Here is a 26256-nt window from a genome sequence, read left to right as displayed (position 1 = left end):
TTATTATGATTAGTACTTGGTATAACAATTGGGATTACAAAACCACATGTTTTAAAATAATTTTTAATCAGAAGATAATAACTGTCAAAAGTTTTTGGTGTACTCTGTACACCAAAAACATTATCAGCTGCTGTCTAGTGTGTGTGACTGATCAACAGGCCTCTGAAAACCTAAAACAGAATGGTTCCTTTCTCCCCATTCATCACCAAAATAAAAGATATTTTTACTGGCCATACAGATGCCTCCAATCAGTCCAAATCACATCCACAGCGTGACGTGGCTTGACTCGTGTTTTCTAGAAAAAATGTTATATTATGATGAACTGTGCAATAAGTAATTGACTGTTGTAGGACTTTCTGTAACTGGGTTTTTTTTGTATATATATGGTCCATGTCTACGATGAGTATTTTGTGCTTTGGTGGCTATGGCTAGTGTTAGTGGCTTACCCAAAATTTCACATGGGAAATATGTGTAAACCCACTGTATATTTATTAGCAATACTTGAACATTAACATTCATAATTTAATATATTTCATTGGTATATCTACTAAATTAAAAGCTACTAAGACTAAAATTGTAAACTTATCAAGATAAGTCTTGTAAAGATAAAGTACAATGTTGTGGTGTATGCATTAATCACTGCTGATTGAAACTTCAAAAATATACATTTATTTGTAGAGTTACTACATAAATACATATTTCATATTTTATTTTAATAAATGATATACAATATTGTTAACTTTTTTGTATTGTATTTTTGTTTGTTTATTTTCTTTTAAATCTCAACGTGACCAATAGGGTAAAAAAGAATTTAATAGAAAAAGAACACAACATTGAAATCTGAAAATCACAAATCATATTCCTGAGAATTAGTTTTATTTACTAAAAGTATATTGTTAGTTTTACATGATTTGTTTATAATAAAATTTAATATTAGGATAATTTCATATTCATAAAGTTTACTCATGCATGAAAGCAAAAAAGACTCTGAATTCTTGTTGTTTGTATACGATGGTACAAATATATAAACAATTGAAAATTCTATTACTGCAATCTGAAACAGCAAAACTATGTGACTGAGAACATCTTTCTTTCTTTGTCATCGATCTTCATTTGTCTTTGAACCATACAGTAGACCATTTTGCAGCGTTTGAGACTAAAGGTTATAGCCTAACTGGACCATGATACAACAAACCAAGTAACACAATACCAAAAGCTATATCAACTGCAGGAGTTGTTGCAACTTGCACAAACTTGTTAATGATGGTAGTAGTTCCTTGATTTACAGGCTCCTCCTCAACATGTCTACCATTCTGGTGCTCACTAACTATTGGTTTATGTGTACCACATTGATCATTTGAGCTCTTTTGAGATATTTCATCCCCATCTTTCTTTTGTTCAATGTTGACTATTGTATTTCCTTCACTTCTACCACTATTACAGTTCAGGTTACCGTTTTCATGAAATTGTATTCTATAATTGTTATTTACATTTTCTGGTTCTTCAATTTCATTGAAGCTCTTATCGGTAAAGTTATCTCTCTTGTCTTCTTTACTGGTAAACTTATCTCTCTTGTCTTCAACTTCTTTGCTATCTTTACTGGTAAACTTATCTCTATTGTCTTCAATTTTTTTGTTATCTTTACTGGTAAACTTATCTCTCTTGTCTTCAACTTCTTTGGTGCCTTTACTGGTAAACTTATCTCTCTTGTCTTCAATTTCTTTGGTGCCATTGCTTGAACTAATCACTGACAGGTTACTGTCATGAGGTTCATTTTCCAGTGATACTGCTGACAGTATACCTTCTGTTAATATGCTATTGTTTTGTTGTGATTGTTCATCATTGCATTCTTGCACATCAGAATCAGCAAACTGGTAAAAATAAATGTTAAATTGTATTAAATTGTATCAAGAAAAAAAAAAATTAGATTAAAAATCATAAACTGAATGTTTATGATTTGAATACGGAGAATATTTCATGAAAATTAACTGATTGACCATTTAATGAGGCGGAACCAAGCACAGGCAATCTCTCAGTAAAGAAAATTGCGAGTTTTAAGTAAAGGCCTACCTCGTCTGAATTCAATTCATTTAATTGTTCATCTAACTTGCGTTGGTGTAAACGAATTGAATATCCAATCATAGCATACTGTATGACACGTGCTGCCTCATGTCGTCTCTTTACATCTTCTCTCACCTTCCAGCCTCTAAAACCTACAACATATCAATTCTAATTAGTGACAATTAGTGGCTTGGTTTGGTAACAGCATGATGCCTGCAAGATATTTGTCAAAACACTATTACAATCAATACCTGCTTGAATGATGACCACAGCTGCCTCTTGTTTACTTTTGGTTGTCAGGATCTTCCTCCACCATATCTGTATTACACCAGCACTTAAATTGAATTCTTTCAATCTTGCAACTTCAAGTTTATCCAACTAAATGAAAAATAACGGAATATAATAAATATACAATGATGCAGATTCTTACTTACTTTTTTACACTGACAAGCTAAAAACTAAAAGCTAAAAGTATTATAATTTGGTGCTACAACTTTTTCATAATGTTATAAGATAGGAATTTTACTGATTTTCAATGACTTACACACATTTAACTGGGTAATAATTTTTAATAAAATGGTATTTTTTAAATTGTGTCAAATTGATTGTTCTTTTCTTTTTTATATTTATATACTTTTTTTAAAAAGAAAAATGCCTCAATTTTACATAATTATTTAGTCAATTTTGGTGAATTTCCTATCTTATACTACAAAAATAATTCTGTAGCACTACTTTTAAAAATAAAGGTTTATTTTACGACACTCATTCAGCTCTACTGCAAAGGTTTATATTATACAGATATTGCCGGCTTAGAGGTGAAATATAAAAATTGACATCCCCGAGGGAATGATATTTTTCTCGAGGAACTATATTACATCTGTTATATTAAAATATGTAGCAAAGTGTAAGTAAACTTGGCTGGGTCGGCTATCCTAAGTAATAAGACTGCCTAGTTCACCTTACCTTGGCGAAAAATGACCGTATAAAGTCAAATAATTGCTAATGATTCCTTTGCCATAAAATATTCACTTAAACTAATTAAAATTTAATTTATTCTACTGCAAATATAAAATAATTAAATTATTATTAAACTACTTTTAAGTACCTGTCCCTCTGTTAGGAATATCTTTGTTTTTCCAAACAAAAAGCTTTTCATTTTATTTTCTTTGTCTGCTTCAGCTAAAACCAGATTCGTAATAACAGCACATTTACTTTTTGTATCCAAATCTTTTACATCTTCTGAGTTTGACCTTATTAATAATTCATACCTCTTAAGAAAATCACTGTACAACATTCTATAAGAAAATTGTAGTTATCGTTGAGAATCAAGTATAACAAACAACACACTGGCAAGTGTAGGTGTTCAACATGTACAGTATGCACAGGGATATATATAGTATATATTATAAACATCACAGGCACAGAATAAATTCTATACCGCCCGGTGATATACTGAAATTTAATTAATTTATTTGAAACGATGAAGATGAGGAAATCTGTGAGAATGAGAAAAATTCTCCCCCACCAAGATTCAAACCCGGAACCTTCTGCTTGATATGCAGATGTCCTAACCATTAGACCACTGGGGCTTTCATGGTATTGTTCAAACTCGATTGGATCGTCGTGGTACAGCGGTACAGCACTAGTCCCTCAGTTGTAGGCACACTCATCAGAGATCAAATTGATACGCCCTCATCTTTCAGTATATGTATTGTAAGTCCTAGAGCAAGCTGTTTAATTGGGATTGTAATAGTAAAAAATACAGGAAAATACAAATTACAACAAATAAGAAGGTTGTAACATGTTTAGTGCAACCTATAAAACAATACAACACAACGATTTTAGTTTTTGCTTAATTATTCAATATCGAAAATGTTTAGCCAAGGTATCAAATGAAAACAAATAGCTGTAAGCTGACCTGGTAGGGAAGCCTGTTGCACTAATCTGAATTGTTTCAAGTGAACTTAACTAACAAGGGTATAAACCAGTCATAGATGGGTACATTGTTAGTATAAAAAGAACACAAAACAATCCCTGTAAGCTGACCTGGTAGGGAAGAAGCCTGTTGCACTGATCTGAATTGTTTCAAGTGAACTTAACTAACAAGGGTATCAACCAGTCATAGATGGGTGCATTGTTAGTATAAAAAGAACACACAACAATAGCTGTAAGCTGACCTGACAGGGAAGCCTGTTGCACTAATCTGAATTGTTTCAAGAACACCGCAAGCACGTAGTTGATTTATAACATGAACGTTATCAAAGCTGTCTGGTTGACACTCAAGACTTGGTTTGATACAGCGGATGTAGTGAGGTGTTGTTTCATGTAAAGTAGCCATAAGACTGTCCAATGAATTCTAAGATATAAGATACAATTGTTAGATTGTTACCCCGAAGATTACATGTAAAAACTAAATGGTATCAACCAAAATAAGTATAGTAAATACAAAATGGATTGAGGAAATATGTCTGATAATCAAAAAATAAAATATCTTGCATATATTGTAAGTTACATTTTCAACAGAAGTAAAAAAAAAAATTGGGAAGCAATAATTTGAGTGATCTTGCAGATGTTTATTTGATTTATTTCAGCATCATAAAAACAATTTACAGATAAATTATAATTAATATAATATACAGGAAACAAAATATCGAAACATCAACAATATACAAAAACAGGGATGCTGAGGAAAACCCATAAAAGTCCTTGTTTCCCTGTTTCTCCTCTTTCAAGAAAAAAAATGGTCAAGAAAGCAAAAACAACAACAAAGCAAAAAACCTATCTTACTCCTAAAGCAAGAGCTCGGTCTTGAAGGTATTTTTTTAATTGATGTTCCATACTAAAATTCATCAAGATTCTAAATTAAGTTTGTATGAGTTTCAATTTTCAGGATTCTGTACCTTAAATTTTGATACCACTGTAAAAGTAGTCTTTTTGCCTTTTGTTTTACTTGGACTCTGAAAAAAAAATCATAAAATTAACCTATTTTAGGTTAAACAGAACTATTGACATAACTGACAAGATGGCATTATAAATATCACACATTTATTCGACATTATTCTTTGTTTAAAAGTTTCATGATGTAACATTGATGAAGACAGAACTTAAAAAGCAATGGTATAGTGTTAGTCACTACATTGTTAGTTTGATGTTAGTATGGTGTTAGTATAGTGTTACTATGGTGTTTAAAAACTAATAACAAGATCAATCACCTGTAAACTGGTAACATTAGCATCAACTAGTTGTTGCACAAACTTCTTGCTGCTCATTCTAAGCAAATCTACAAGTTCTGCTGGAATACCATCCTAAAAACAACAAATGATACACAATAGATTAATTAGTAAATGAACATTCACCTGTGTACACTGCACATCAAATCTACAAGTTCTGCTGGAATACCATCCTAAAAACATCAAATGATACACAATAGATTAATTAGTAAATGAACATTCACCTGTGTACACTGCACATTAAATCTAATGAGCAAATATAATGTAATAGCAATATAAGGTTTCCATTCGAAGTAAATACTATAGGAATGCTCAGAAAAAAAAAGCCCCAACAGGGCAAGATGGTAAATTGATTGTTCTTAACTTGATGCAATTGTAATAATGGAGAGGATGTGTGGTTAAATAGGTTGAAACAATTTTTTTTCTAAATAGAATTATGTTAGTGAACCAATTGTTATTTTGATATAAAACCAGAGAGATGTAATAAGCCAAAGGCTAGAACACGTACTCCAGACTGAAAAGTGATTCCAACAGGAGTTGGAACCAACAAGATGGCGGCCGTAAATGTGGTCAAAAACATTATTTAATATAAAAATAATAATCTAATATAATACATTAAGACCACATAAATAACAACACATATTCTTGTCAAAGCACAGGAAATATTTACAAAATTAAATACATTGTTAATCGCAATGGAATGAATAATTTCTTGGTAATCTAGCATTTTTTGTATACGAGGATCATATAGAATGCATTAGCGTTTATACGCTTAACACGGTGAGTTGCGTATTGTTCTCACGCAGATAGGCTCAACACAGGCGTATAGCAGTGCGTACTGCGTAGGGCATATCTGATTGGTCGATTGCAGTCGCTAACTTGTTGGTCCCTCTCCATGGAGAATCACCTTTTGAACAGCGATAACATTGTAGTTTGACATCTAGCCTTTGGCTATATAATATCTTTGTATAAAACAAATATAAACTATTTGACTGCTGACCATTGTTTTTATTAATGAAAGGCTAACCTTTAATTTGTTCCTATACACTATGTTGTATTCTAAAGTTGATAGTTAAATTGTCTGGTCCTTCCTCCTTGATCTCACAACAAGTTTTGAATAAATGAGCTAAAATAGTTTAGCAAAAGCAAAAGCTTTTCCAACTTAAATGGTGTATCCTCTTCTTACATAGGTGATAGAGCATTACCTATAACTACAAACAGCCATTGATACATTTTCCTGTGGTATTTATTTTCAGTTATAAGATTATGAGAAATGAGTTTAAACGAAGCAGATGCACTATTCCATAATAATATAATGCTTTGAGAAACTATTTATGAACTTCTAACCCCCTTTTATGTGAATATACTGTAAAACTGGCTTTCAGTTTTAAGTATATTACCTTATTCTTTTCAATTAGACCATCCACTTGGTACGTAACTTTCTCTGCATAGTGATGCACAACAAAAGCTGGTGATGTCACTGACATGTGTGCACGAGATAAGTTTGCACTGCTGATATTGTCATGAAGAAACTCACAAAATGAACTTGGATCTGAATGTCTGTTTAACTTGCATTGCTATAAACAAGATAAACTTGCAATTAGTTCATAGAAAGTAAATGACATAATAACATGATTGTGATCCTTAGATGGACAGTCTCCACTAAGCACAACAACTTATAGTTTTAAACTGGTTGTGGTGCTACTGTACTTAACTTGAAATCACTGGGCATAAGGTCACTCACCATCACTGATGTGCAGCAGGTGAATATTTTTTAATTGGGGTTAAGCTTGAGGTGCAAAAGTACATCAGCACCAGGTTTTCTAGTGTAAACTAGGCTCAAAAGTCCATTGTTTATCTTCTTACAAACTACAGTTTATTGTTATTGAAAGACAAACTATGGTTTGTAAGACAAACTATGCCTGTCTGGTAAAAACCACTGTTTCTCAAAATGTCAAATTCAAAATAGGAAGGAGTTATTATTTTACGACGTACTGTACTACGATTGAGAAAGGCGAATTCTCAATACATCTTTTTTTTTAGATCATTGTTGTCATACATGCAGCATGGTTTCATGGTACAGCAGTTTTTCTTTCAATAAAAAAACAAACAACAGAATACAGGTCTTTTCTAACCACAATTGGCAAAAAACTATTATTATTATTTGCATTTTGCAGTGGAATAGCAACACTTACTTGATTCATAAGTGCAAATATACTGATGTTGCCTTCAATAATATCAAGACATGTTTTATTGTCAGTAAAGTCTTCAAATTTCCATGGAATTCCCTCAGATTGACAGTCATCCTAAAATAATATAAACATGGCTGTTTAATCAGCAGTATGATTATGTTTATAAAGATTGTTAGATAAAAAAAGTGAATGATAATTCTCATAAACTTTAATTATTATTGTTATCTTAATTATTTTATATTGTATTATAATTATACTAGTATTTTGATATTTTTTTATGAGATTCGTTTGATATCAACTAAAAGAAGTGCCATATTATTTTTCTTAATTTTTTTTTTAATAAAAGAACTTGATATTATCACTCTTATATGGTGCTAATAAAACAGTGTTGCACCAACTGTATATTAGCATACTCTATATATAGAAATAAGTTTGTTGGAATACCTGTTTTGCTTTGAGGAAGTTGTGCACAAAATGTTGCTGAAGTTTCTCATTTGCATAATTTATGCATAATTGCTCCAAACTGTTAAATGAAAAACTTTCAAATCCGTAGACATCCAGTAGACCAATGTAAGACTGCCAACTCCTGGCCATGGTACAGCCATTGATGAATCCAACAAGCCAATCAAAAACTCTGAAACATTAAAACATAATTTAGTCAGTCTTCAAAGCTATTTGCATGAAAACATTTTCTCCTGTTACATACTAATTACATGACAAAGAAAGAAATTAGGCAGAATAAAAGAAGTAAGGCCATGACAGCAAGAGAGATTAGGCAGAATAAAAATGAAATTAAATTGACTATGTATTAGAGTTTGCATGTAATGTATGTATTCATTTTATTTTTGTGAATGTTTAAAGGTGTATGTAGGATTTGTTGTGGGCAATCCACCTTGGTGCAGCCCAGCATGCATATGGGGAAGCAAATAAAAGTTATTGGATATGTACAACATCTTCTGTTGATTTGTTTTGAATGTATAACATGTCAGTAAAAAGGCAAATACTGTACAACAAGATCATTTTTAAAAGAGTAAGTAGGTTCCTTTCACTACAAAACAAATATTATACTTATAATGTTTGTAAAATACCTGGCATAGAGTAACTTTGCAAGGCAATCTCTCCTTGTATGACATTCATCTTTTAAGCAAGGTTTCATAAAGACACTCTTTCTACGCTTGTGAGATGCAGTGATTTGTCGGAATGCTAGACATCTAGTTAAGGCATCAACATCAAGACCAAGTAACTGTGCAGCAGCATTAACAGAGGTGTCAACTCCTGATGAAGCAACATCAATAGTACAACAATATGATATATTGAATAATTAGTAAATTATAAAATCTTTCTTTGGCTGAAATATTTTATCAACATTTTTTGAAGATGGAGAAGAATATTAATAAGATTATTTAAGATTTTAAAATGACATAATTATTAATGATATTTTTTTATATATTTTTTGGCCAACCTATCAGAATATTAAGCTATTCCTTATGTCTGTTTTTAGTTATTTCTCATATATTATATTATGATAGAAATAAAAACAATTTAAAAAATACTAAAAGATATATAAACTGTTGATAGAATATTTTGAATCATAAATAAACGCCAATTTATTATAAATATAATCTATTAAAACTTAATCAAACTTTAAGCAAACTATAAATACTGTATGCAATCAAAGGTCGCAACTACTTTAAGCTAAACTATAAATACTGTATGCAATCTTAAAGGTCGCAACTACTTTAAGCTAAACTATAAATACTGTATGCAATCTTAAAGGTCGCAACTACTTTAAGCTAAACTATAAATACTGTATGCAATCTTAAAGGTCGCAACTACTTTAAGCTAAACTATAAATACTGTATGCAAACTTAAAGGTCGCAACTACTTTAAGCTAAACTATAAATACTGTATGCAAACTTAAAGGTTGCAACTACTTTAAGCTAAACTATAAATACTGTATGCAAACTTAAAGGTCGCAACTACTTTAAGCTAAACTATAAATACTGTATGCAATCTTAAAGGGGGGTTCCGGGTTTAAAATGAATAGTAAAAAATGTAAAATATATTTGTTTGTCTCTTGAACGGTAAAAGTTTCAATTTATATAAGCGCCCAGTGAAGCAGAACGAAGGCTGTGAAATGAGGCCAGATTACAAGTGCAGCTACAGTACGGTGATATGACACTGTGTTACAGAATAGGAAATTCGTGAAATGGTCAATCTTCCGACGACTCGTTATCATTAACCATATCAATTACTTTTGTAAAATTATACTTATCTGATGTAATTTTAGTCGGTCTTCCCATTTATAAAGTCAATTTTCTATGAAAATTCATCAAAACAGTGAAAAATTAGATATGTTTGCACTTTACGTTTGCCGATTTTCGCACTAACTTAGGGAAAGCCTTCAAAATCAATGAAGCGTAACGTATACATTCCTGCTGAGCGAGGAGAGCGAGACGACGATACACGTGCTCTCTCGCCCCATGCCTGGCATCGTCACGTGATAAGCAGATACAGTATACAATACCAAACTGGTCGGGTCGAGTATACCCCGTCTATAATCACAACAAGAACGATGTACAGTATTTGATTGAAGGTCGACTCGACCTACCGGAATGGTATAGATAATATAGCTCGAATGAGAGAGTTGGAATATTTGTAAACATAAGTATTGCTAATTTTAACAAGTGTAGCCTATAGTAAAAGGCCTGGTAGTATCAATTGGCATAGGGTCTACTACACTAGCTAGCTCAATTTTTATCTGGGCCGGATCGGCTAGGTCTCCTTCCTACTACCTGGTATACTTGCTTGATGCAGTATCCACTTTTTTGGAGAGTAAACTAGGCTTATTTTAGGCCTACTTAGACGATCGGGACACCATACGTGCGGACGGCGATCGGACCTTGTTTTGCCTCAATATTTACAGCCGATATGTTTTAGGTTTAGATTGTTTAGGAGTTTGGTTGATAGGATGGGTTTGGAATCCACCGAGTTTTGTTATTTATGGGTCAATCGTTTAGTAGTAGGCTAGCTAGGCCCATGATGGGCCCCAATGTTTTAACGTAGCCATCGTGGCATGGAATCCCTAGTCAGAATGGCTCTCAACCATGAACAAAAATGATTTAGGCTAGGCCTAGCCTAGTACGTGAAGCCGATGTGTACTATTCGAGGTATAAAATTAAAAACAGTTTATAATTTATGACTCCGTAATCTGTACTAAATTTTGTATTTCATTAAATGTCAAATAAATATATGCTACTACTGTTATTATTACACTTTAGGCCTAGCTTAGAAAATCTACAAAAAATGTATTTCACAATGATCGGGTGGTCGTCGTTTGACAGGAGAGAGAGATGAAAATTAGTTGACAAACACAACGTACACGAGTTTGGAATCCACTGATGACGTGACTTTGTGAATATCTCATGAATATTAATGAGCTTCCCTAAGCTGCTGAAAAACAGACTTTCCATGAATTTACCATAAAATGTATATGAAATTTAATTTTTCTAATTTCTCGTTATTACTTCTTCATTCTGACATGTCTATATTGTTATAATATTTTTTATTTAATAAATAAACGATATTTAAAAGCAATTTTAAACCCAGAATCCCCCTTTAAAGGTCGCAACTACTTTAAGCTAAACTATAAATACTGTATGCAATCTTAAAGGTCGCAACTACTTTAAGCTAAACTATAAATACTGTATGCAATCTTTTTATTGTTATAATACAGAAAATAATTAAACACCATAACCATTATATCATTTACCTTGTTTTTCACAATCAATTTCACATGGTCCAGTAACATCATCATCACTAATAAACTTTACATTTCCAAGATGAAGTATACCACTTAGAACCTACAAATAAACACATTTCAAATTCAATTCAATAATTCAAAAAATAGAATTATAACATTACTATTAGATTTATGTATAAAAAACACCACAGTCTATTAAAACACTTATTTATATACTACAATTTGGTTTTTCATTAAAGGCACACCATAAATTTGTAAAAGTTGTTTTGAATCAATATACTATCATGATTAAAAAACTAGGTAAAAGTTCACTGATGTTTACTGTCCACATGTGCTGGATTAGTTCAACCAAGGCATCTAAACACATTGCTTTGGTTCAGTTTCTACTAATACTAATAATATCACCACTAAGTTTAACCATGTTTTACCAGGGAATTTCACTCTTCCCTGGTAAAACAATGTTTATTAAGTAACCAGTTCTAATTAAGTAAAAGTTTCTTACTTTAAATAATTCTTGTTGCTGTGACCTGCTAAGTCCAACATTAGACATTGCTTGCTTTGTTACTATAAAATCTTGTTTATCTTTTTGATTACATGCACCTTCTGAATGGTTTAGTGGCACATAGTTTAAGTTGTCTGAACTCAATACATTTCCTAGTAACCAGTTCCTCATTTCCCTTTCATTTGCGCCAAACAGCATCTATGATAATTTGAAAGAAGAAATGTTAATGATATTATTAAAAAAACTAATAATGAGAATAATATAAACTAATAATATATTTCATGCTTTGATAAAATTAGTAGAGTGAGTGCTTTCTTTCGCTATACTACAAAATATTACAAAATGACAATTTTGTTCCAAGATGTTTAATATCAGTACCAGAAAGATCCTTTTCACATCTGCCTTCATTGATCTCCAGACTTATTACATGTTTTCATATTCACACGCAAACCTTGTGAAATCACGAGAGAAGTAATGTCATTGTACAGTTGTGGGTGCTATCATTAGCGCAACCTCAAGTTTTTGAAAAAAAAACCGTCACGCTTCGATACTTTCAAACAGGTGTACAGTCAGTTAAATACCAGGACAAAGCACACATTAGTCTGGGCTCCAGACGGAGTTTTGTAAAAATATAAATATTTTTGCACATATGGCGTTTCATACGTGTATTACTTGAGTTTGGATACTCCGTCTGGGGAAACACGCATAAGTCACGTGGTTTGACACCAAGAATTCTTGGTGCATAAATTATCCAGTTGACTAGTTTCAGCCGCATGCCATTGGCTACTCACTCGTACGTCGTTTTAATATTCATATTTCAGAATTTCAAAGACTCAACATCTAAGACGATGCGCATGCGCTATGTTACGTTTAGACAATGTGTACTTGAGTACATTGATGAAAGTTTTTGAAGGCTAGAAATGATTTTATATGCCTAGTAAGTAGTAAACATTTGATGAGATTTTTCCCAAGAACATGAAAACTCGTCTGGATATGATAGGCTAGCTTCTCCGCCAAATCAAACATTGAATGGATCATTTATTTAATTCCCACCCAGACCCTGTCCTGTTCTGTGTGGTGGTGTAGCCCTGTTGTGTGCCCGTCGGTGGTGGTATGTACCTTATTGGCGTTTTATTTGGCAGGTCATACGTACAAGTTGAGTAGCCCTACGAAGGAGGTCTAGGCCAGGACTAAACAATTAATAAACAAAACAACTTGGCAACACGATTTTATATTTCAACAGTTGTTCAGTCTCGATCGTACATTCAGCACTGTACGTACGTACTCAATCTTTTTCATTTTGAAACAAAATGATCATTGGTTGATTCGAAATCCATATTTACATACCGCCCGCCCCATATAGCCAAATACGGTATGATAACCTACGTCATTCTTATCGGATGTTTGCGGTCTGCAAATCGATTTCTATACGTGTTTCACAAGTCTGTATTTTCAGACAAAAATCGCGGTCGAAATGAAAACAAATAAATAAAAAAAAAAGACAATAAATACAGACTTGGGGCAAGTCTAAGCACACATGCGCAGAACAAACAAAAAAACAGGCCCCTGTGAATATCAGTAGAATTTTAACAACCTGATTACAACCAAAGGGTATAATAGAACAGGCCCCTGAGAATATCAGTAGAATTTTAACAACCTGATTACAACCAAAGGGTATAATAGAACAGGCCCCTGTGAATATCAGTAGAATTTTAACAACCTGATTACAACCAAAGGGTATAATAGAACAGGCCCCTGTGAATATCAGTAGAATTTTAACAACCTGATTACAACCAAAGGGTATAATAGAACAGGCCCCTGTGAATATCAGTAGAATGTTAACAACCTGATTACAACCAAAGGGTATAATAGAACAGGCCCCTGTGAATATCAGTAGAATTTTAACAACCTGATTACAACCAAAGGGTATAATAGAACAGGCCCCTGTGAATATCAGTAGAATTTTAACAACCTGATTACAACCAAAGGGTATAATAGAACAGGCCCCTGTGAATATCAGTAGAATGTTAACAACCTGATTACAACCAAAGGGTATAATAGAACAGGCCCCTGTGAATATCAGTAGAATTTTAACAACCTGATTACAACCAAAGGGTATAATTGCTGACATATGTTTGCTATTAGCCTACTCACTTTAGAAACATGGCAACAGAAATAAATTGCAGGGTTTTCTCCAACCTGCAGAAAATATGCAAATGTATCACAGTTTCCAGCAGTTAGGTTAAACAGTTGGTTATCCGGTTTAAAGGTACACAAAAATGAAACATAACTAATACTAACTTGGTAAAAGATGTGAAAATTCCTGGCACCATCACATTGATAAACAACTCTAGTTTTCTCAAGAAGATATGTCTGAATAGAAGCACCAACAACATGATTTCCACTGAAAACAAAATTGGAAAGTTAAAATAAGAATTCCTCTTGTGTGTAATTTATTCTTCCCTGCTATGACACACAAAATGGCATATGTAGAAACTCAAAATGCATGGCCTGTATACAGTATGTTGGTTGAACGTTGACAAATAAAAATAATGTATGAAACTTACAGACTGAATTGTAGCTGAATGTACTTTCCAAAGTGGCTACTATTGTGATTCCTGGATGTGCTAGCATTGCCTAAGAAAATGAAATAATAGTTGTCTAACAGAGATGGAGTTGTAGGGTACTGGGTGGCAAAAGATTAATATTACTGTATATATATATATATACTGGTGCAGGCCATCAAATATTGCCATCAATTGCAATTAATTCTACTAGTCTTAATGATACCAAATCTGCCAAAAATTAAATTTGAGCATAAAATCTCACCAAATTCATATTTAGAACATACTGTAAGTTCCCCACTGCTGATCAACGGTTTTAGCCTATATATTAGGAGTTTAAAGGATTTTGGCACCATGACTGAAGGTTAAAGATATGCTAGAATTACAAAATGTAAAATCAGTACACAAACTGCTTTAAATTATCATTTTAAATTTCATTTTACATAAAGCGTTAATCAATTTTAGGTTAGGTGTAGCTTTATTTATTTATTTTTAAGTCAGTATGATACTTGTTGACTTTTATATTTCAGTTTTCTCAGGGAAGAGTTAAATTACAATTTAACTCTTCCCTGGTTTTCTTGTAATTTTAATGGTACACTATCATTATGCTCATTTTTATTTAGTTCTCATCTCTTTATCAACTGTTCTTAATCTTACTCTATTTTTTTCTTTATCTGTTGATGATAATGATGATGAATATAGACAATTTGATATATTGATATGATTTAAAAATGCTGATATTTAACAAAAATAAAGGTCCAACTTCTAGCAATCTTTCTTAGGACCATAACAGTACATAGATGTTTTTACATTTGAGAATGACATGTGTATCTTACTGTACTTTATTAAAGATAAACATAATAATTACCAAATGCTTCAAGAATAGGATTTGAGTCTAATATTCTACGTTCAATGCAATCTGCTGGTGATGGTGTAAAACCACTATGAACAAAAAAGACAACAAGTTATCACAAATAAGTAACAAAACAGAGACAAATCTATGATTATGATGAAATAAAAACTGTAATTTTACACACATGAGTCAATGTTTTTCATACCCAGAGTTACATACTGCCACCGTTGTCAGATATTTTAGTAAACATCTTGCATTCCATGTCTGTAATAAAACAATAATAAATAACAGAGAATAACAAACAAAAAATATTGACTAAACTGCCTTTGTGTAAAACATTCCCTCTTTGCACGTCTGGCAAGCATTTAGTGACATTCAATAAATGCTGATTTTGTAAAAGTGTACTTTGAAACAGTAAAAACAAATTATAGAACTCTCTATTACTTGTCCATGCTTTTAGCCTCTCTATTTTTTATTCAAGTTTGGGCCTCACTATTATTTCAAAATAAAGAAATGGTTTTAAAGGTAAAAAATTACTCTGATTACATTGGTGAAAAGAAACGTAAAACTGAAATTGTTGAATTACCTTTCCAGAACCACTTTCACCGCTGACAATTATTGACTGATTAATCTTGTCTAGTCTTCTAGTAAGATTACACAATGCTATTTCTGCAACTCTAAATACATGTGGTGGGTGTGCCTGATAAAATATATAATATAAAATAAAGATGTATATTCCCCAGAAAAACATGAAAATGAGGATTAATAAAATCAAGCCATTTTGCTGTTTTAATAAAGTTATTCATTTTAAAGAAATAAAAAACAAACAAATATATATAGTGGTTTACTTTAAAAAAAGACAAAATTAATGGTTAAATTTAACCAAAATCCCATTTTCCGACAGAAAACGTGACTGTTAAAAAAGTACAGTTTTTCAGGTAAATAATGTTTTTTTTTTCCAATTTTTGGTCAAACAGTGAATAACTACAGTATTATGTGACATAAAATGGCATATTCAGCAAAACAATTATCTTTTCAGGGAAGCTCAGCATATATCTCTAAGTTCTCACTTCTAAGTGCAACTGAGGACATATTAATATTTTTGCCCAATATTATTTGAAGATTAAAGTGAAGTCAAGATTAATAGTGATGTCACCAACATATCAATTTTCCTGAAAATCAATAGTATACTAGCAAATCGTTGTTTACCTTTTGATTACTATGGTAACGATGAATCATATGAACATCAAAATGTCCAGTTTCTTTGAAAGGATTCAAAGTAACAAGTGTGTTGCCAGTCTGAGTGTGGTATCTACCAGCTAAGTACCGCTCACGTAAACAGTTCAGCACTATGAACAGAAAACATTAGGTTAAGTAACAAGTGTGTTGCCAGTCAGAGTGTGGTATCTACCAGCTAAGTACCGCTCACATAAACAGTTCAGCACTATGAACAGAAAACATTAGGTTAAGTAACAAGTGTGTTGCCAGTCTGAGTGTGGTATCTACCAGCCTGAGTGTGGTATCTACCAGCTAACTACCGCTCACGTAAACAGTTCAGCACTATGAACAGAAAACATTAGGTTAAGTAACAAACGTGTGTTGCCAGTATTTTGTCTAATTTTCTTCAAATTGTCCGCTGTTCTACTCTAAAAATGTATTAATACTGTAATTATAACATTTTATTTTAAAGTGGTCTTTAATTGCAGGGAAATTTGAAGGAAATTGTTCAGTTGGATTCATCCAAATTGTGGTCTCTGATCTCTAATTATGAGGGAGGCAGCAGCTAATGGTAAAAGATTTTAAATTAGATTGAGCTTTTAATTAAAGGGTCTTTAATCGGAGGAAGACCTGTATATTATTAACAACCATTGAAACATGTGTCTACTATTAATTCACTTACCAGCAGGTTCTGAGAGAGGATTAAGCAAAACAAGATCATCTGTATTGATCCAATCTGTTTGAGTACACAGCACTGGATAGCCAGCATGACCACGTATCACAACCTCCTAGACAATGAAGTTACAAGCAATATTTAAAATATATTATATAGAATACTTAGTAGCAAGGTTGGGTTGTTGACATAGATGGTATGCTTCCTTCCCCTTCTTACCTCACAATTATATTTTGTGTCTATAATCTTGCCATCACTAAAACATGAATTAACACACGCTGGAACCCAAACCTCTTACCTAGCCATTAGATTTAGTGACTATAATCTTTCTATCACTAAAGCATGAATTAACACATGCTGGACCCCAAACCTCTTACCTAGCCATTAGATTTAGTGACTATAATCTTGCCATCACTAAAACATGAATTAACACACGCTGGAACCCAAACCTCTTACCTAGCCATTAGATTTAGTGACTATAATCTTGCCATCACTAAAACATGAATTAACACATGCTGGACCCCAAACCTCTTACCTAGCCATTAGATTTAGTGACTATAATCTTGCCATTACTAAAACATGAATTAACACACGCTGGAACCCAAACCTCTTACCTAGCCATTAGATTTAGTGACTATAATCTTGCCATCACTAAAACATGAATTAACACATGCTGGACCCCAAACCTCTTACCTGGCCATTAGATTTATTGACTACAATCTTGCCATCACTAAAACATGAATTAACACACGCTGGAACCCAAACCTCTTTTTCATCATGTATCCACACCATTAACCCCTGAAATTACAGTGACAGAAATGTAGACAAACATTTAAAACAAATGTTTAAAATACACATGTATGAAATTGCACCATACTATTGCTAACAGTAATTGTTGTAATATAAAGTCTTACAGCTTTCAGAATAAATTATTTTCTGTAGCGCTCAGTACATGTCTTTCTGAAGAATTCATTTGGAGCTTTGAGGCCTAATTAATATGTATTGAAAAGAGGATGTGTTTAATTTTGAAGGATCTAATAGTAATTATTCTGTATATAATTCTTTACGCTAAACCATTCATGAATATACGTGTGTGACGTTTCAACTTGTTTTTAAGAAGTCTGGCAATGACTATTTGTAACCTTAGTCTGTGATTTTCCAAAGTTCTTTGCCTTTTTAGGGGGCGCTAATCTACAACTAGCAAAGCTACAGTACTTCTAGCAACCACTAACATCTAGTCAGTTGCCAGATGAAGACAAACAAGTTGAAACGTTGCACATGTACGTATTATTTTTAAACAATCTACTGACTTAAAGAACGGCTTACACAGATGGAATTAGTAAATTAACCAGCCAATGTGTGGGCAACCATTTCATTCCATGTTTTTAATACCCTAATGAATAACTGTGCCAAGTGTCAGAATGTTCACTTCAGGTCTACTAAAGTAGGCCTACTATGCATGACAGAGAGAATATCAACAGCATTTTCCTTTACCTTTTTGAAAAGACATGCTGGTTTCTTTTTAACTTGGGGTGGAATGCATCTAGGCCTAGATTTAGTAATAATCTGAAAAAAAAATAGCGAAATGGTAAATTTGTACAAACAAATTTTTATAAACATATAACCACCTGTGACCTAGCCTAGCTAGGACCCGGAGAATTTAAATGGTTATTTGGCCCTACTACTATTATAGCCTAGACAGGCCTGCCTACTAAGTACTAGGCCCAGGCTAGGCTTGCAGAAAAGTGTAGTCGGTCTGATTTGATTTGAATTTATTAGGAAAATCATCATAAAAAATACATACAAAAGAAAGTGATAACATAAATTACTGACATTACAAATAATACATAAAAAATTTTGCAGGATAGCCCAAAAAGCTTAAGCCTAAATAAACATTCATCCCTTATACCAAACAAAAGCGTATCAGCAACGCTCCATACCGAATACCCGATTTTATCGGAACCAAAATAGAACGTTATCGATTTTACCATATATCAAACATAAAACTACCGCATTGGGCCCTGCGCTAATACGATCGGGCCCAGCAAATGAGACGATAGAGACCAAAATGGTTCCTAACACATGAGACGATCGGGCCAACGCATGAGACGATTGGGGTCGGGCCAACGCATGAGACGATTGGGGTCGGGCCAAACGCTGAAGACGATCGGGACCACGTTTTCTGGGCCCAAGACGATCGGGCAGCAAATAAAAAAATGTTACTGTGAATGTGATAACCGGCCTAGACTTAGGTTAGGCCTAATATAGTAATAATACCCTACCCAGGCCTACCTACCTAGGCCTAGTAGTAGGGCCAGGCCTAGGGATTAGGCCAACTTCGGCCACAGACAATTTCGGCCACAGACAATAATACTACCATATCTATGGAACGCCCATAGTGCCATTGATAGGGGAACAATGAGACACGACAATGTAATACAGGATTATCGATTTCATTGTGTTTTACTTTTGTTTTTTGTTTTTACACAGGAAAACACAAACACAGACAAACTTGGCAATTAATTAATTAATTAATTAATAATGAAAATAAAATACGAACGTATTTTGTAGCTAGGTGGCATGATGAGATAAGAAACGAAGAATTACGTAGATACCGATATTTCAGAGTACAACAAATACAATACGGTGAAAATTAAAATGTATAGTTTTTACAAATAAAGGAAATGAATTGAATGAGGCCTAAGTGATACTAATTTTTTGTGTCAGGGTACAATAGAAATGATTTATAATATAAGAAACAAAGATTTACTAAAGTGATAATTAAATGTTTCGGTAAAGAATTATTAACGTCATGTACATTTTTCTATAAATATAAAACGAATTGAAGTACGTAGGGATATATACTAATTTTAATGTGTCGAGGTACAATACATATAACTTTGAAGGAATAAGAAACGGAAGAAGTGGTTAAGAATACGATTTATTTTATCCGAAGAAACAATTGAAGAAATTAAGTATAGAAAGCAAATAAGTATAGAAAGAAAAGTGAAAGGAGAAGTAAGGGAAAAAAAAAAAAAAAAAAAAAAAAAAATATATAATATTAATAATGATAATAATTATAATAATAATAGTTTAGTTTAGTTTAGTTTAGTTATAATGGGAAAGTTTAGGCGATGTGCCTTTTTAAACCCCATATCAACTACATTGTGTCGATGCGATTCTTGAAGGTATTAGCGGTCTCAGAATTGACAACGTCGGCTGGTAAACTGTTCCAATGGTTTATTACTCGTTGCGAGAAGGTATGTCTTCTACAGTTCAATCCTTTATGGAAAATAGGCTTGAAAAATCTCAGGTGATGCCCTCGAGTAATTCTGCTAATGTTACTTCTCATTTGGAAAAAGTCATCCTTGGCTACACCCTCGAAATCTTTAACAATTTTATATGCTTCAATCAGGTCACCTCGAATTCTTCTGTCATACAAGGTTGTTAGGCCAAGAAACTTTAAACGATCTTCATATGAATATGAACGGATACATGGAACTAATTTAGTCGCACGACGTTGTACTCTTTCAATTACATTTATGTCCTTTTGAAGATACGGATTCCATACTTGAACACAAAATTCGAGATGTGGGCGTACATAATGCTTGTAGATGACGTTAAAACAATCCTTATCCATATATACGAAAGTCCTTCTGATGCTTCTTAAACAGTTCATGACCCGCTGAGATACTTTGGCGCAGTGTTGGCTTGGTTTACAGTCATTAGTAATTAGTACTCCTAGGTCCTTTGTTTTCTCAACTGTTTCCAGTTCAACTTCATCTATTTGGTATTTAAAATGAACATTTGAATGCCCGAAGTGCATCACCATGCATTTGCTTTTATTAAAAGCCAACATCCATTCTTTACTCCACTGCAGTGCATTGTTTAAAGATTCTTGTAATAATTGCCCATCATTTCTGTTGTTAACTACTGAGTAGATCTTTGTATCATCAGCAAATAGCTTTATATGACTAGACACATACTTTGGTAGGTCATTTATGTATAATGCAAACAATGTAGGGCCCAACACCGAGCCTTGTGGAACTCCACTAATTACATCAGCCCAACTGGAAGAAGCATGACGCACTTTGACTCTTTGTTGTCTGTTATCAAGAAAATCTTTAATCCATAATAACAATTGACCTTTGATTCCATAGCTCTCCAATTTCATGAGTAATCTCCTATGAGGAACGCTGTCGAAGGCTTTACTATAGTCCAAAAATATGACATCAACATTATTGTTATCATCCAAAGCCTTAGTAACATCTTCCATAAATTCTAAAAGATTTGTCAGACATGATTTCTTCTCAACAAAACCATGTTGCTCTGTTGTTAGTATTGCATTGTTCTTAACATGTCGTAGTATGTTGTTACGAATAATATGTTCAAAGATCTTGCAAATAATACATGTTAGGCTTATCGGTCGATAATTGGACGCTTGTGATTTGCTGCCTTTCTTAAAGATCGGAGAGACATCAGCTCGTTTCCATATTTTTGGTAGTTTACCTTCCTCTGTAGACTTCTTGAATAAAAGATACAAGGGTTCTGATAACTCCTCAGCACACTTGTTAAGTAGACATGGATGGATGTTGTCTGGACCAGGACTTTTATCGATTTTCAAACCTCGGAGTTGCTTAAAAACATCTTCTTGGGAGAACTCAATATTTTCAACTGATTTGTCACAAGTATCATAATTAAAATTGGTTATGTCTTCGTCAGGATCTTCTTTGGTGAAAAATGTTTGGAAGCATTTGTTGAGTTCCTCACTAATTTCGTAGTCAGTTTCCAAGGTTAGCCCATCATTATTTACTAATTTTGTTATTCCAGTCTTTACTTTCTGTTTCGATCTAACATACTTATGAAAGTTCTTTGGTTTGTTTTTGAATTCCATCAAGATTTTTTTTTCGAAGGTAGCTTGAGCGTTCCTTACAGCTTGCCTAGTACGATTGTTCTGTTTCTTGTAAGCCATATGATCTCTCTCGTTTTGTGTTTCTCTGAAGCTTTTGTACAGTTGATATTTCTTTTTTACTGATTTTTTAACAGCTGATGTCATCCAGGGTTTATTCTGACCTTTACTACGAGTACTTCCAAATGTAGGAATATATAACTCAGTCATATTACACAATACTTCATTAATACTGTTGTACATTTCATCGGTAGTTTGATTATCAAATTCATCGGACCAATTGATATTACTCAGTTCACGCTTTATGCTTATATAATCGCCTTTGTTGTAGTTGTGAAATGACTTGGTTTCCTTACTGGGAATATCAAGTTTATAGACGTACTGCCAAAACAAACAATCGTGGTCACTTTTCCCTAAAGGGGGTAAATGTAGTAGGTTAGATACCTTAAAATCATCATCAGTAATAATAAGGTCCAATTGGGATGATCTTTGTCCATCTCTGTGTCGCGTATTACTCTTGACATGTTGCACCAAGTATAAATCGTTGATTATTTCAAAAAAAGTGTTTGATGGATGTGTAACGCTAGCATTAACCAACATATCCTTCCAATTAATTTCTTTAAGGTTAAAATCTCCAATTATCAACACGTGGTCAGATTGTACTGATTCAATAAAGCGTAGTTGGTAAAACAATTGCTCATTTTCATCAGGTGTGTTGTACATACTCGTATAGCAAAGACCTATCAGAACTTTATTATGTTTATCAACTTCCACAGTACACCATAGCGATTCAGGATTTAATTGACACAATTCATTACAAAATCAAATGGTAACATGTAGTTTCTCATTAACATATAATAACAGTCCACCATGCGCTTTATTTGCTCTTTCCTTGCGAAACAAATTATAACCTTTCATTGCTATTTCAGCGTCTAGCACATTATCGCTCAACCATGTTTCAGTAATACCAATGAATTATGTGCGGTTTCCTTTCTTCTATCAAAACAAAAAATTTGCTTCGTTTGTTCAAAAACCCTTCTGCGTTGGTATAAAAACAACTTAAATATTCTTCTTGGGGTGCAAGTTCAAAATCGTGTTCAACAAAAGTATTGTCTCTGAACGAAATATCTTCTTCTAAGTCAAAATCTTCTTGTAAAAATAAAGGTGCTGTGCGATTAGGTTCATTTATATTCTTAGTGGTCACGAAAGGATTGCACTGATACAATCTTCCTCTTCCTTATAATAACGTTCTCACCTTTATCTCTACGTAGCCTTAACTGAGCTCTCAATTTACTACTTTCTTCTCTTTGAGATGGTGTAAGATCCGGTGTGAGGAATATTCTATCGTAGCCTTCATTTACCGCTTGCTTTAAGCCCTTAGCTTTTTTCAGAATTTCTCTCTTGACTTCAACTCCATCTACAGTTATTCGAAGCAATCGTGGTTTCTCATCATTTCGCTTAGTTCCAAGTCTAATCGGTTTTGATATTGTCGTATTTACATTCAGAAAATTAAGTACTTCAGTAGCCTTTACTCTATCTTGTTCCTTCCTCGCATCTACGTCATCAGTTCCCACTTCCGGCACATTGTGCAATATGATATTATTTTCTCTTCTTTGTCTATCAAATCTCTCATCTATGTAGACTTTCACTTTTTCTTCCACTATCTTCTCAATATTCTCATCTTTTTTTTCTATAGATTCAACAAGTTTCTGAATTGTCATAGTGATATTATCTAACCGTTCAGTTAGTTTCACAAAGTTCTCTTCACCACTTGGCCTATTTTCGCCATCTTTAACCAACTTAGAAACTTGGCCTGAGCAGCTATCACAAAACCACATTAGATTGTGTCTACCCTTTTCAAGGGCCTTATATTCAGAATTATTCATACCTGAACAGGTTTGATGTGTCCATTCTAAACATTTCTGGCATTCAATTGACTTTTCTCCACCAATAATGTCGTCCTTACAACAATTACACTTCACAGTTTCATTGTCGCTGTTCCCGGTAGCTAGGCCTACGTTATCGCTCACATGTCTGTCGCGACGACTCTTGTCGCGAGTCTCACCACTCGGCGCTGATTTTACGCTACCGCGACTTGGGCCTGAATTTTTATTACTCATAATCTTGAAACAGGTTTCGAGTTCGTATATCTAATATGTGTAGTAGTATATAGGGTTTATTTAACACACACACCGCACAAAACAAACTCAAAAACTCGGTAAACTATACTAAAAAAACAGAATATTCTGCGTCCTTTCTCTCAAAGCATGTGGATTCGATCACACACAGCGCCCTATATATATAATAATAATTATGAATAAATAAGGGAGTCAGTTTGTCTCTGTAAAAGAATAACTAAATAGAAAAGAATAACTAAATAGAAATTCTTTGTAAAAGAATAACTATAAATAGAATAATAATACACAACGCATCGGGCCAACGCATGAGACGATTGGATTGGGGTCGGGCCAAACGCTGAAGACGATCGGGACCACGTTTTCTGGGCCCAAGACGATCGGGCAGCAAATAAAAAAATTTTACTGTGATAACCGGCCTAGACTTAGGTTAGGCCTATTATAGTAATAATACCCTACCCAGGCCTACCTACCAAGGCCTAGGCTAGTGGCAAGGCTAGGCTAGGCTAGGCCTAGCCTAGGCCTAGCATAGATTTATTGCACCTGACCTGCATTATCCTACATTGCCTGTACCTAGTCTAGCTAGGCGCAATTGCATTAATTTAGTAACTTACTTTTTTGCCTACTGGAATGTAATTATTGCTTTTTTCCATCAAAATAGTTGTCATTTTGATAGGCGCGCCTCCTCTCACTTCCCCAAAACCAACAGTTTCTTTTTTTTTTTCAAAAACACCGCCGCGCGCCACCTATATCAAAGGCCCTGTTCAGACCCATGGCGTTAGACCGTTTTAGCGTACGACGCTAAAAGAATGTGTGTCTGAACAGTTGGGGATTAGCGTACAACGCGTTGTACAACGGTTGTAGCGTTGTAGTGGAAAACGGTTGATAGTACCGTTTTAGCGTACGACGCTACTGTAAGTCAACGTTGTATCCAATCAGAACGTTTCCTGTTATGATGCGAAACAAGGTTTGACCTAGGCTGACATCTTGTATCGTCAATGTGTGAGAGATGGATTTCAACAACAAAAAGGCCAGAATAATTTAAGGCCTAACTAGGCTACAAATACAACTGTTAAAAAAAACTAGGCTACAAACTACATGTATCAATTGATTACCATTATATTTTCTAACAAATGAAATAAATAAATGCACCTAGTGACTACGATCCCGTCCCCTTTTAGGCCTAGCTAAGAGTCATTCACGCATTTCATTCAAGCTAAAAACTAGCGTGGTGGGACATCAAGTCACTCATTCATATATACAAGGCAGACTAGACTGGACAAGTTTAATGCTGAAAACCCCCTAACTCCTAAAAAATTCAGTAAACAAACAAGGGGAGCTGTGTCATTTTTATTAGCAAGTTAAGGGTTTTTTAACTGACTGGTTAACACAATCTTCATCAAAGAGGCCTGCTTTATTTTCGTAACACAAGAGCCTGGGGAAAATGTTTTTTACTACAAAATAAAAACAATAGAAACAGAAATTTGGCTTTACTCTATTTTTCTTAAATAAATGCTGAGGTATGTTTTATTTACGGCAAATTTTGTCATAATTGTAGGGCTGAGATCTAGGCCTATATACAGTGGAAACAATGATGAAAACACGTGGGTAAGAGCACATGAATATGCAACTAGAAACAACCTGAATGACGCATTTCCGTTGTAAGGATAATCGTACGCTATGGGTCTGAACACCTCATTTTTTTCTCTGCGGTTTGTAATGTGACCTTGCTAGTAACGTTGTACGCTAAAACGGTCTAACGCCATGGGTCTGAACATAGCCATAGAATATATATATAAAGTAGCCTCATAATCAGCACCTAATAAAAAAATAAAAAAACCGCTGTGTACCGCCCTCTCTGTTATGACTCGATGACCTTAAAATAAACAACAGCTATTAGTATTACACATGTTTTTTGTTATGATTTTTGCGATCAATCAATCAACAAGATAGAAGCCAAGCTTGCTACAGAACAGTAAGCATACAGTTACGTAGGCCTAGAAAATAAAATGAGTCTTGATGATAGAAAGAGCTTCTATGTTTGTAGCTGTTACTACACCCATAACATATTTTTACCTAAGTTAAAACTGCATGTGACGTATATAGATGATAAAATATTTGCTGATATTTGGAAACCGGTAAAACCTGTTGCTGCC

The 26256-nt window shown here is 33.6% G+C and overlaps 1 protein-coding gene and 1 long non-coding RNA gene across 2 annotated transcripts in view; one reads left to right on the top strand and one right to left on the bottom strand.

Annotated features, from left to right (window-relative positions):
* The window catches only part of LOC144835494 (uncharacterized), a 204989-nt gene that overhangs the window by 76074 nt on the left and 102659 nt on the right, over positions 1-26256 (top strand). The window lies entirely within an intron of this gene.
* LOC144835063 (unconventional myosin-XIX-like) lies at positions 855-26226 on the bottom strand. The gene is made up of 25 exons (XM_078690079.1): positions 25920-26226; positions 24715-24860; positions 18551-18622; positions 17750-17854; positions 17066-17171; positions 16375-16514; positions 15752-15865; positions 15371-15429; positions 15181-15254; positions 14316-14385; positions 14050-14152; positions 11749-11946; positions 11256-11346; positions 8572-8758; positions 7928-8117; positions 7487-7597; positions 6692-6868; positions 5274-5366; positions 4962-5018; positions 4239-4417; positions 3167-3356; positions 2313-2439; positions 2071-2213; positions 1699-1871; positions 855-1539 (listed from the first exon to the last, which is right to left on the bottom strand). Exons 2-25 carry the CDS (start codon positions 24766-24768, stop codon positions 1164-1166), a joined length of 3189 nt encoding a protein of 1062 aa, XP_078546205.1. The 5' UTR covers positions 24769-24860; positions 25920-26226; the 3' UTR covers positions 855-1163.

This window comes from Antedon bifida, chromosome 2, assembly GCF_963402885.1.
Source record: "Antedon bifida chromosome 2, ecAntBifi1.1, whole genome shotgun sequence".
Lineage (NCBI taxonomy): Eukaryota > Metazoa > Echinodermata > Crinoidea > Comatulida > Antedonidae > Antedon > Antedon bifida.
Note: the sequence above shows the minus strand (reverse complement) of the source record. Positions and strands in the feature narration are given on the sequence as shown.